Here is a 13,228-nt window from a genome sequence, read left to right as displayed (position 1 = left end):
AGTCCTTTGTGACCTCTCTCTTGTTTAGCTCTAGGCCCTGGGTCAGCAAAGAACAAACTGTCTTTGCAAAGTTTACATCTGCACACTTTGCACTTTTGCATATAGACGCACTCCGCTATGATGCTAGCATTTGAAAAATTGGAGCAGCCGAGTACACAGTGGCATTGTGCATCTAGCCCTTTGTTAAATATTTAATCAAGTGTTTCAAGGAGTTTACCACATTTGTTTACCGCAATATGCCGGCAAGTGCTGTGTGGTTCGCCTGACATGGCTGTTTCCTATGTGTGTGACAGAGTGTATCCCTGAAGTCACTGAGGGTTGCTTCTCCTTAACACGTGCAAACAGCTCGCATCAAGTTTAACGAGCGCTGCCTCCTGTGTCTTGGATGATCGGTGCAGCCCACGTAGGAGACTAAACTAATGGGTGCTCGGCTTCAGATTTCTCATCTATACGCATTTCCACAAACAATGATGCAAACTTTGGACATAACCACAAAAGTTACATTTAAATGCAATACAGGCAATTACAATGCAAAACCCGCTGCCAAGAAAAGGACCCTGAGCGTCTGTGCTCCCGAACTGATGAGAGGTAATTGATGTCAAGTAGTTTCTTTGCCATAGAAACATTTCAGGCACAAGATAGAATCATGCGATATGTGGTTTGATTCAAGAAAGGTTTTCCTCACACCTAAGATAATCCACATTTAGTAACCTCCAATATTTTTTTTATATTTTTTTATTAACCTTTATTTAACCGGGAAAGTCCCTTTGAGATTGTAAAGCTCTTTTCCAAGGCAGTCCTGGCCAAGAGGCAGCAAAGGAATTACAAATGACATACTGTACGATTGCATACACATTATGAAAAACAGTTGCAATGTAAACGGTCGAATCAAGTGCTCTCAATCTGGCTCAATGAAATAAGTTCAGTTATTTTCCAGTCAATGTCGAGTATTTCTGCACTGGTAGTCACAACGAATACTCACAACAGAGTATTCTTTGATTATTAGATTATAACGGGTCTTTTTTGTCGGCTCTAGGACTGAATAAATAGTCATAATAATAATAATAATAATAATAATAATAATAATAATAATATGATTACCTGTATTAATATCAAACTTTTTCAATGAAATAGATGGCCTGGGGCAAAAAAAGTATCCATGGGAGTCTCAAACTTGTTTGTTTTAGACACCCACTACAATATTTTAGATTTACATATAGAGATGATAGTTGTCACACAGGACTTTTATGCCATACAAAGGAAACAAATAAAAAAGTCACTGCTCTATCACGACAACTGAGTTACCATGATGACCGTGCCAACAACATCTAGACTAGGCGCATTGAGATGCCTAGTGCACGAAATGCGCTGTATAAATAAACATGCCTTGCCTTGCCTAGAAGTTCAAAGGATGTCCACCATTTTGGGTGGAACCTGGGACTTATAAAATACACAACTCTATCAGAATCAGAATAGTTTTTATTTCCATTGTTTGAGAACAAGTTCACAAACTACGAATCTCGGTGCAGACGTGCAACATAAAACATATAGCACAGAATTTAGATAATAATAAGCTATAAAACTTTAAACTATAAGGCTATAGGGGCATGCATAAAGAAATCATCGCAGTTTCCTCCTAAAAGCTCATAAATCAGTGAAAAAGTTCCTTCAACATGAGCCGTCAATGTCGATAATGTACATTTTGTCATAAAATGTGTTGCTAGGGTACACACAGTATCTTATTTTTGAAGTCACGGCCCCTCATCATGCAATATTCGTTGAAATCAAACATTGTTTGTGGAGTCATACAGCAGAACCAGGTGTGCATGTCACCCTTATCTAGTAGCTGTAGGGTGTGTGTGCGCTTGTGCGCATATTAGGTTCCATTATAGGAACAGGTTGCCTCGCTCCATATGTGCGCAGTGTGCGGAGAAGCTGGGAAAACATGGATCTCCGCAGCTCTCTGTGTTATTGCTACCTCCCGCCTTCCCTGCTCGTGTTTGAAGACAGGAAATAGGAGTCAGACCGCAGTCCGAGGGGCATGTGGCAATGGTTTATACTCCGGCGACCCTTGACCTTTCCTCTCCACCCCCGCCCGCACTCTCACACCACTCCCCTGTGCTTTCCAACACTCTCCCCAAGCAGCCTGACCTGGCCCAACCCGACCGGACCGGGCCTAGCCCAGTCCTCCCCTAAACATGAGATTTGTTTGAGCTCACAATGAAAAACAGATGGACTCCGAGCATGGGATCTTGTAAAATATTTGCGAAGAAAAATAACCCAGGGACGCAGTCTAATTATATCTATTTGTCTTGTGTGGTTTGTGCTGGAGAGGCCATGCAGCACCCACCATTCATTTTTCACATGATCTGATCTTGAATGCAGAACAAAAAGAGGTGGGTGGTTTTTGGTCATTCCGATGGTCTCAGCGGTGTAGACTGTGGTGCAATGGCAGAACCTCTGGGCCTCTTGTGTGTTGTAGATGGGGTGTCGATGACCGCTTCACTGTCTTCTTTGAAAGTAAGATTATAGCGATTTACTCCTTCAGTGTACCATGGACCATTAATCATTTTGGTAATGCTCTCCATGTTGTTCACTTTAATAATAAAGAGTAAACTGTTGAGTGAAGATGCAGGATTTGTGTCTTTTACGTTTAATTTATCAGCTGGTAAAGCAGAACTTTTGCAGAGTTGCAAAATGTAATGATGCAAAAACTCTTTATTAATGAGTCGACCTTTAGTTATTCCATTGAGTGAACAAGACACAGGGAGCTATTAATAGGAGAAAATAGTTCAGATACAGTTATAAGCAGACTATATAGTTGGCTTCAAAAAGCACAGAAGATAAAAGCAGACATTTTACTTTTTGAAATGCAGTTTGGAATAGTGTAACTTCTGCAGTGATTTTTTAGTAAGAGAAGTCAGAATTACTTTATTTTCTTCCCTATCTACGTAAAGTTAAAAAAAAAACAAAACAAAAAAAAATTTATAAATGAAAATGGAGAATTTATATTGAACATACATACTATACATATACATATACATATATTGTGTTTTTCACCCCTGTTGTGTAGGGTTAGGGTTAGGTTGTCAGTATGTAAGTATTGATGCTTCTATGTTAGTCATGGCTCTGTGTCCGCGGCATGACTGTGTTACTTTAAACTCCTGTCCTGTCCTTTTCTTGTCAGTCAGTCAGCGGGCAGCTTGTTGATGTTGCATGACCTAAAGTTTTTTACCTTGTTCAAAACGTGCAATACCACTGGGTGTTAAATGGGATATTTAGTTTTGTTGTCACGGCCTACAGCATTCCAAGATTCTCAACCATCAACAGTTGCAGACGATGAGCTCTTTCTAGTGTGACGGCACTAATAGGGATGATAATGATGTCATGGCTGGTGACATCATCACAGCGTGCCAGCAGCAGAACAATGCAGTGCCTGGTCTACACAACCCTCTTGGCAGCAAAAGTGAGAGAGTGGGCATACAGATTGATGTTTCCATTTGGCTCTCTGTTGAAATCGGTCTCTTTATTCACGTATTCAAATTTTCTTTGCGAGTGTTTGTCGAGAGGAAACATTTTCATTTGTTCTGCTGACTAATTGCAATTGCAGGATGAAAAGAGTTTTGCTACGTCATACGACCTTTTCCCCCCTCCATACCTGCCCTTCTTTATTTGTACATAACTATAAGTGTCTCTGTTTACAGGACTCAGAGAGAAAGGGCTTCATGAACAAGCTTTACGCCATCCAGGACGTGTGCATCAGCGTGCAGAGTGCTCTGGATGAAGTGGCCTCCTATGGCGAGCGGATAAAGAAGTGAGTGTGAGCCAGCTCTTTAGGCCCAGTGTGCTGTTCACTTTCACACCTTTTTTTTTAGCGTTTCTTAGGCCGTAGGCTTTACTTGACTGGAAAGAAAAGGGGTGAAAGGGGGTGAAGAGCGAGGAGGGACGTTCACACTTTGGACAGATTAGTGTCTGCCAGTATAGACTAAAGGCTGCACTTAACCCATTATTTTTGTCCCACAGTGGCTATACTGTGCTCCATCAACCTTCTTAAACTTTTAGCCATTTTTAATGTTCCTTTGTGAAACATTTCGTTTTCTTACAGTTTGTCCACATCCACCATTAAAGGGATATTTCAGGATTTTTTTACATAGTGCCTCATTTCCTAGTTATCCAGGGTGTTGTTTATTTTTTGTTTTGTTTAATTAATGCAGTCCTTATTTTTGAAGAGTCAAGTGGTGCTACTCTAGTGCTAGGCTAGCGCATGTCTATGGTAACTAATAGCCTGCATTAAAAACCTTTTCAAAATCATCGGGTAGTCCTCCAAACGTTGCCATATCTGATTTGTAGAAAGCTCCTTTGTGAATTCCACGTGTAATTATGCCGGCCGCAGGTAAACAAACTACTGTAGATCCGGGAACCTAGCAGATCACTCTGCTGTGTAGCTTACAACCAGGAAGCCGATGCTGCTCAAATATAAGTTCTTTTACATGCAAAATGGTTATGTTTAAAGAATTATTCAGTCAACACTGACATTCATATCGGTCGTCAGGTGTTATAAGTGATTTGCCTCAGGTGCACTGTGCTTGGGTCAGACTGTTTTTAATGGACGCTACTTGTTACCATAGACATGCGCTAGCCTAGCACCACTAAACTCTTCAAATATAAGGACTGCATGAATTAAAAAAAACATATATATCTCCAGAAATCAACAACACTCCGGATAACTAGGGAATGAGGTCTCATGTCAAAAATCCTGACAAATCCCTTTAAGAGCTTCAGTGTCATCCACCTAACCCGAAGTGCCTCTTTTATGAAGCATGATTTGCTTATAGCTGACATCTTTATTAGTAGTTCTAAACAAAGCCTAAGGTGTTTAAAGTATATTACAAAGCCTCATGCCAGGTACCATCTAGAACAATAGTGTTCACGTCACTTACCCCCACGTGACCCATTCTACAAAGCACAAGAAAAAGGACACATCACCTACACGATTCACCTTAGAACAAGCTTGTTTTTTTATTTACCCAAATATTTTTTATTAGTTTTCCATTTTCGTTCTGAATACATTCAAATCATGTGGCATTCTGATGGTGGCATTTTGAACTGTAAACATACCAGTTATCAAAGGTAGAAGAAAATTAATCAAACCGAGCTGTATGCGGCATGTTTTCACTTAAAGGGATGCCATCGTATTGATAATATGTGTACGGGCTGTTTGTACTTGCATTACTGACCTAAGACTCTCAGTAAACACTATTTCCCCCAGCAGATGCTGTGAGGAATTTGTAGCGCAGATCTATTCAGAAAGATGCAGGTTTAATTTGAAAAGTTTAAAAGGCTTTCCTGACTCCTCTTACCGTTTTCTGTGGAGTTTGACTGAAGTGAGTTTTGCCACGTCTGTAGCTCAAAGCTTCTTTTTGCACTCTTTCCCACAGCACATTTAACTGGACTGTGCCTTTCTTAAGTTGGCTGGCCATTGTGGCTCTTGTAGTAGCCACCATCATTGTCTACTTCATCCCACTGCGATACATAGTTCTAGCCTGGGGTAAGAACATTTTATAAACATATATTTTGCACTTATTTTTGCAGCATTTACTGTATTGTCTGTTTGTATAAAATCTAATGTAATTTGCTAATGCTCACTGTCATCACTCTTTTGTACAGGGGTGAATAAATTTACCAAGAAGTTGCGGGACCCTTACACAATAGATAACAATGAGCTGCTCGACTTCCTGTCCAGAGTGCCCTCAGATGTGCGAGTGGTAGGTGACTTGTCTTTAACAACAAATCAAACAATCAAAGGTTCAGCTGCTGATAGCAAGTTTGCCATTTTACACTGTTAGATTCTGTTTTGTTTGTACACATGAAATATACGTTTTGTTATTTTTTTTATGGGACATAACAAAAGTTACTAAAAGAAAATAACTAATTTGGTCCATTGACCATGATCACAAACTGTTATATGCCATTTTTGCTAGTAATTGGAACAGAGTGTAAACCTGGAGTTAACCAGCCCCATGCGGTTTTGCTTCTACATTAACCGTGAGATCAGATTAACTTTGTTGCTAAAGACTACAGATGCTTCGTTAAATTTGTAAAATATAGCTGTGTGTGTGCTTGTGTGTGCATGTGTATGCTAACTTTGTACCGTGCTGTGCAGCCTGCGACAACGTGCAGTTTAAACAGCAATTAAGCAGCAGCTTGTGAAAGTCGTTGTGTTATCCGGCACCCACGGTGTCCGCTGCGGCCGTTAAGCCCCGCTGTGCAAAGTTCAGCCCACATGCACATGTCCCCATACACACATACTGTTTGAATGGGACAGAACCAATCCCTGCCACATCAGTGCTGACACACTTCCTCTTTGATTGCTTGATGCCCACGACTTCTTTCATCTTTACAGGGTCATAATCCCTGGTCCCCTTTACACCCCAGCAGCCCCCTGTGTTCTCTTCTCTCAGGCCGGGTGCACTTTTACAGTTTCATAGCTTCCAGGGGCCTGCTGCAGCCGTACACGGCACAAGGCAGGTAGCCATGTGTCTAAATGAGCCCAAGCTGCCCCCTTTAGTGAAGTGCAGCACCTTACACACCTGGAGCCTGGGGGTGAGAGGAGGGAAGGGGCCCGGCTCGGCAGGTACGAGGCCTTTACAAGGCCCCTAATGAGGGCCTGCTGCTGGGGAGGAGAGGGCAGACAGGAGGCTCTGGTCTGCTGCCCGTGCTGCTGGCCTTGAGCCTACAGTGTAAGTCCTTCTGCAAGTGCTACTGTAACTGTTATTGCTGCAGCTGTGGCAATGATAATTGTTGCCAGGTGTCAGTGACAGTCCTGAGGCTCTTGAACAACAGCGAGAAAAGGAAGACAATAAAGAGGACAGGAAATTCAAAGCAAAAACAAATTATGGATAAAATATTAAAGCAGGAACAAAACAGCTATGAATGTGTGATTTTCTAACACAGCAGTTCACTGCTCTCCGGGGCCCGCTTCAATTTTCAGTTATGGCACTGAAGGCAAGTAAAGCTGATGAGTCTTGTGACATCTAATAAATGTGCTAATTACTTTGTGACTGGATACAGAGGTGAGTCCTCTGCTTATGCCTTGTTCTGCACTTTTTGTCTAAAAACAGATCAGAACGTTCTGCTCTGTGGTGCATCCCGCCGTGCCTCTGGTGGTGGGTTCACCTCATTTACTGCACCCCCCATTACTGGGTCGGGCCCTTCCATTGGGATTAGAGCCCTTAGGCTCACCCATGACACTCAGGGGTGCCGAGGTCTTAATGGGCTCTCTCCTCCTGGGCACCTGTCCCTGGCACCCACTGCCACCAGCACCCATTCTGCCGACCCGGGGGATGACTGATGAAGTGCTATTTCAGAGCCTGCTTTGACCTAACACACACAGATCCAATATGCTTCTCCAGCACTAATGCGGGTGAAGTGGTCAGTGTGATGTTCTGCATTATTTGGAGGTGCTTCAGTGCAGTTTGAACCGACAAGGCACTAATGACTTGTAGATAAAGGTCATTCTCACAGTCAGTGTTTATTCTGTCTCTGCTGTACAGCAGCATACACTGAACAACAAAAAAGAAGTTAGTCTTTGTTTTCTGTTTTCAGAAAGAACACCCAGCTCACTATTCTGTTCTTATGTTCCAAATGTTGAATTTTTTATTTGTGTGGTCCTTTCTTGTCTTTTCAAGGCTGTTAGTAGTCGATTGATGCCTGGACTATTATTGATGGATTGTGCAGGTATTCTGAATAAATGTGAAACTAGAAATTAGATATATCCACTAACACTGACTGCTCTGCCAAAGGCTCTGTAACAGCCCAATACCCAGCAGAGCATGGCTGCCTTTACCACCGGAATAGTTTACTTAAATCATTATGTCCCTCAGTGAGTGGTGGTGTTAAAACTTTGCATTGTTGTGTGCCGCACGGCCTCCCCCAGGACTTTTCTGAATCTTCTAGTATCTCTTAGCATGGAACTCTTTGCGTCCTCTTAAACAAGGCCAAACTGAGCGCCTTTATAGAGCTAAGTATTCCCAACCTGGTGTCGCCGCACTAGTATGTTTTACGACACCATTAGCCCTGTGAGCTTGTGAGTGCATAAGTAGGGGCAAGGCAATTAGCATGCCAAGTGGCCCTTTATGATGGGTGTAAAGTGCTGGATCAAAACCCCTGTTCAAAAATAACCATAGATTGCAATTTAGTCCTCAATGAATGGTTGGGAGGAAGGTTAATATTTTTGGGCAGCATTTACGTTAGGGGTGTAACCGTTTAAGCTTGAAGTGCAGCCATATGCCATCACTCACGCCTACCAGAGGTCCCACTCTCCTTGCCTTTGTCCTTTTTTCAAACTTTCAAACCTTTTTTGCAATTCCCGGCGTGAAGCCAATTATCCACTCCTCAGCGTCAATCCTTTGCCAGCCAAGTTAAAACTTTTTGATCGTTTTTATTTTATCTTAGCAGCTGATGTCACTTTGATAAGCCTTTTCCCGATCACCATAACAGTGCCCTGATGCGCGGTACATAATTGTTTTCCTTAGAAACACCTAATAACCCTAGGGCTCCGTTTGGCATCACAAAAGATGAAACCTGCTGACTTTTGTGCTTTCACTGAAGAGAATAGCGTAGTGTCATTAAACCGCGGCAGCCGTCACCTTCCTTTACCTCATTTATTTACTCCGCCGCTTGCCTTTTTCATGGTCTGTCACCCGCCTCGCCTTGTCTCTCTACCCACTCTGGCAACATCAAAACACAGTGAATGGTTCAGTTGCGAGAAGGCAGAGAGAGAGAGAGAGAGCAAGAGGGAGGCAGAGGAGCAGGTCCCAGGATGCTTTGTGGGTAACACCGTTAAACGAAGCTCGGTACATGGCGCCCCTTCAGCAGAGCACACTTCAAAGCCTGTTTTGCACTTGTACTGTCAACATTTGGGGAGAGGAGCGAGGGTGGCACAGCCCTTTGAGCAGCGCTGGCTCTTTTACCCAGCGCCTCTCCCGTTGATGTTCCCTTTAAGTTCCATCTCGTGCTACCAAATTGCTTATCCGTAGTATTACCACTTTTTTTTTTTATATAACTTGTGCCCAATTCTGAGTTCTTTTATTTTCTTAACGTCCCACTTTCTCCTTGTGTTTTATCCTTTTTTTCTTTTAACTAACTGTTGTCTGCATAGAGCTTTGTTTGTGCATTATTGGTGAGGTGAGTGGGGAGCCAAGGGTATAGCATCATGCAAACATGTCACCTGTAAGGTTGAATTGATGCTGTGATGCCATTCTAACAGTTGGCAGCCCTTCAGAGAAAAAGTGCTTTTTTGATTGAAATATGCCCCCCCCCTCCATCTTACCCTTTCTGTTCGCTGCTCCCTTTCATAAGAAGAAAAGCAGACTTTAGACTGACATGCAAACTTTTCTTTTGTTTGTTCGCACTTGCAAAGAGTTTTGTTTGGACAGAAATGTCAACACTGAATTAAATTGCTGTGTTCCTTCTCACTGCTGTAGGCGTTTGGCCGTGTAATGGGACCACTAACAGTCAGTGATCCCGCACAATACCTGTCCTACTTTTGGATAAGAAGAGACAGCTGAAACTTTGCAAACAAATGAACCTCGTGGTTGTTGTGTGTCAGGAATATTGTAACTGTGGTGAGGACAGCATCAAGCCCTTTTGGCCCTTTGCACTTTTAACTTGCTGTTGTTGGCCCATACATAAAAGGCTTCACTCCCACAAGGGAGAAGTATCTGTCATCAAGTGTCCATAGATATCCCACTGCCTCTCCCACTATGCCTGCAGCTTTCTCCACTCTGTCTTTTGTTTGTTTTTGCTGACCTTTAGCCCTAAGTATATATCTACACATCGGTACAAACCCGTTAAACAAGTTTAACAAGCGCATGTAATTATTATTTGTAGGTCGAGCAGAGCTTTTCTTACTGCACTTTATACAGCGCTATGGCAGTAAGTAAATAGTAATCAAACAGACACTTTGTTCACTTTTCCAGATTTTTTATTTCTGAGTGTTGCCTATTTTTGTGTAAGATTTCAATCATGATTGATGCTGAAGATGCCACAACAGCACTAACAACTCCTGTATACACATAGCCACTTAAAGGGTTGTTACCAACTCACTGCAGTGAGGCACGGCACTGTACCCGTCCACTGCAGACAGAGCACCACGAGACAGAACAGAGAAGCCGTGTTGACGTCAGTTTGTTGCTCGCCGGGAGAATCAGAGGGAGCGTCAGTCAGGCAGACAGGCAGTGTCCTACACCAACACCAGCCTGGAAGGGATCTGTGCAAATGATACTGCCTCTTTGGTGCTGAGACTGTTAAATCCGCTGTTTTTTTTTTTTATCTATTAGTATTCTGATTTAGTGGCTAGTCCTTGTCAGTGTCAGTGTGCACATCACAAAGAGGGAAAGTGCTGGAGTGACAGTCTGTAGTTCCTAACTCTAAGACACAGTGATGCACACTCTTCAAGTGTCCATCACTCTGAAGCAGTCGGCTCACATTTCTGCCTGTGGTCAGGAAACATCTCGTCAAATTAGGAGTCAAAGACGTGTGCTGTGTGACCAACTTAGTATCTTTCTATGCGAAAGTGGAAAAGTAATTACAGTGATTGATTTTCCATCTTTCTGCAAAAAGTAGATACAATGTTTTACTTACCCACTTTGTTCTTGATTCATTGTTTCCAATCAGTAATAATCATACCCATGTTTTAGATCAAGGGCCAATTACAGTGAGGAGTCTGGCTGCCAGGCTTCATTTTAACAGAGATTTGGCCCAAAAAGGTTCTGTGTTACCTTCTCTCTCCTCTGCCCTTTCCTTCCTAATATCCTTCCTTGCAGAGGTGACTCTTATCTCTCCAAGCTTTCCCATGAGCCCTTGGCCTGTTCTCTGTTTGTTTGTGTGATCTCTTCCCTTAGGCCACTGTTCCACATCTGTGGAAGTCTGTGTGTATTTGTATCTTTCGTGTATCTGTCCGCCGGTGCGCTCCGCACACTGTAGTGTGTATGTTGTGTGTGTGCACATGCTGTAATCAGTGTGTAATCCCTTCCCTGAGGCCACTGTTCCACACAGCTGGACTCACAGAGCCTCTGGAGGGCTGCTGTGCTATTCAAGCATCCTTTGCTCTTTCCACCTGACCGGTGTGTGTGTTTGTTTTAACAGGTGCAGTACCGAGAGCTGAAACTGGATCCCAATCCCAGTCCAAATAAAAGGAAGAAAAACAACCCCGGGTAGATGACTTTGTCCACCCACCACCTCTTCTTTTCTCCACTTTGCTATTCCTGCTCTATTACTGGACACTGAGGAGCAGTGGGAGATGGACCTTTTCAGCTCCACTCAACAATGTTAATGTCTTTCCAGTTCTGAAGTACTTCCAGTGAACACTAGCATTTCTGAGATGTAATTTTTGCCTAAAAAGAAGACACAAATGTCTTGAACTCTTATGTCATGGTTTTACATGTGATGGGTGCACTGATAGAACGACACTCATCATGTGTTGGCTCTATTCATCACTCAGAGAACTCACACAATGTGTCAAACAATGACTGAAACAAGGTTTTACAATGTGTTGCTGTTTGAGCTTACTTTTCCAAATTATCATTTTAGTTCAGTTGAGTTTATCAAAAGTGAAGCCTTATCCTTACATTGACATAATAATCACGTTGCAATAGACAATTTTCAATAATTATCAAAAGCTTTTTTGGAATGTGTTTATATACTTTTAATTGTTTTTATAAACTTGCTGCTTGAATGTGGTAATGATTTTATGTTCTCTGCCGGTAATTTGAATCGTCTCCACTTAACTCTGCCAGTCAAGCTGATTAGCAATTACAGAGGTAGCCTCCAGATACTTTCTCTTCCACAAACACAAAATGGACAAACAAGCTTCAGGCTTGGGCTTCTGCCTGTGTCCAAAGAAGCTTTTTATGCATGTAATTTGAGGAACACGTCTTCCTGCTTCTTTGTCACAAGTGGTAGTTTACACAATTCTGATTTTAGCAAATGTCAATTAAATGCCCAGATATTGCCCAGACAATTGTGGTTGTAGCCAGACATTTTGCCGGGCAGTCAGTGCAGTCTGTCAGAGAGGCTACTGCAGGCTGAGCTGCTGAGGTGTTAATGTAGATGTCACACAGTCTATGCAGAGTGTCACCAGGCAGGAGGCCTGTAGGCAGCCACAGCCCTAATCGTGTTTGAAAGGCTGGTCTCTTTCCTCTCATCTCCTTGTGTGTGTGTGTGTGTGAGAGCTTCTGCGGCCACACACACCACCACATCCATTTACAGACAGATGCACAAAGAATGCACAGGCGATGTTCTACTAGCGCACGGATAAAACCAAACATCCCATTTGCACTTTCTCTCCCTCTCAGGCACACAGACACATAAACATGCTCTCTGTGATGCTGCGCCCCAGGCTGGCCGCCCTCTCCATCTGCCCCACCTTGTGTGCCCACAGCTCAACTTTGATCTGCCTTTTTCACACACAGCGACTTGTGTATGTAAACCACAGCGTGTGTACTGTACCAGTGTTTGCACGTTTATGCAATCAAAGAGTTGTTGCTTTCCTTAATGTTGCTATGTGTTACCATGGTGTCCCCTGCAGCTGTAGCCTGATGTGCAGATCCAGTCTGTGTGTGTCAGCATGTATAAATATGTCAATGTGTGTGAGTGTGATGTATGCTGCTGAAGCAGAAAAATCATCAGTCAGATCAGCTATCAGACACACAACAAGAGAAATTGTGGCTCCCGAAGTCCAGCTACAGAAACTATTGAAATAAGATCCACCTCAGCCCAGGCAGGGAGGCTTGGATTATTGAATATTAATTGATATTGAATTTTTTAAAAATCTGTCAAATTGTTGTAATTGTCTTTAAATTCTGCAGTGGGACGCAGGTGCCTCTGGGGATGTTGTACCTCTTCTCGTGGGTGTGCGAGAGATCATTCTGACATGATTAATTTTTGATTTATTTGATTTGGAGTTGATTTGGAGTGTGTTCACATTGATGAAACACGAGTCTCATGCTTGTAAACACGCCGCACTGAATTCTGGCCGTGGGTTTGTTTTCATGCCTTGTCCTGCGCAAACACACTATCATTCATTCTGGCCAGTATCCACAGCCCACAAGGTCAGCTGCCTACAATGCAAAAATGATATCTTGATGAGTTAAAATGATTGGAATTAAGACTATTTGACCTTAATTTGAGCAATTCTCACTTGCAATGTCAAAAATCTGCCAAATGA

The 13,228-nt window shown here is 42.7% G+C and overlaps 1 protein-coding gene across 5 annotated transcripts in view; it reads left to right on the top strand.

Annotated features, from left to right (window-relative positions):
• mctp1a (multiple C2 domains, transmembrane 1a) overlaps window positions 1-12,802 on the top strand; it is a 110,420-nt gene extending 97,618 nt beyond the window's left edge. For 3 of the 5 annotated variants that reach the window (XM_079554168.1, XM_079554167.1, XM_079554169.1), the window contains 4 exons: window positions 3,705-3,814; window positions 5,439-5,548; window positions 5,668-5,765; window positions 11,149-12,800. In XM_079554168.1, the coding sequence (XP_079410294.1) occupies window positions 3,705-3,814; window positions 5,439-5,548; window positions 5,668-5,765; window positions 11,149-11,220 (390 nt within the window). In that variant the 3' untranslated portion in view covers window positions 11,221-12,800. Of the gene's footprint in view, window positions 1-3,704; window positions 3,815-5,438; window positions 5,549-5,667; window positions 5,766-11,148 lie in introns of all 5 variants that reach the window. The other 2 variants (XM_079554165.1, XM_079554166.1) reach the window with 2 other exon arrangements.
• Window positions 12,803-13,228: the final 426 nt, after the last annotated feature.

The sequence above is a fragment of the Gobius niger genome (genome assembly GCF_951799975.1).
Source record: "Gobius niger genome assembly, chromosome: 1".
Taxonomy (NCBI): Eukaryota; Metazoa; Chordata; class Actinopteri; order Gobiiformes; family Gobiidae; genus Gobius; species Gobius niger.
Note: the sequence above shows the minus strand (reverse complement) of the source record. Positions and strands in the feature narration are given on the sequence as shown.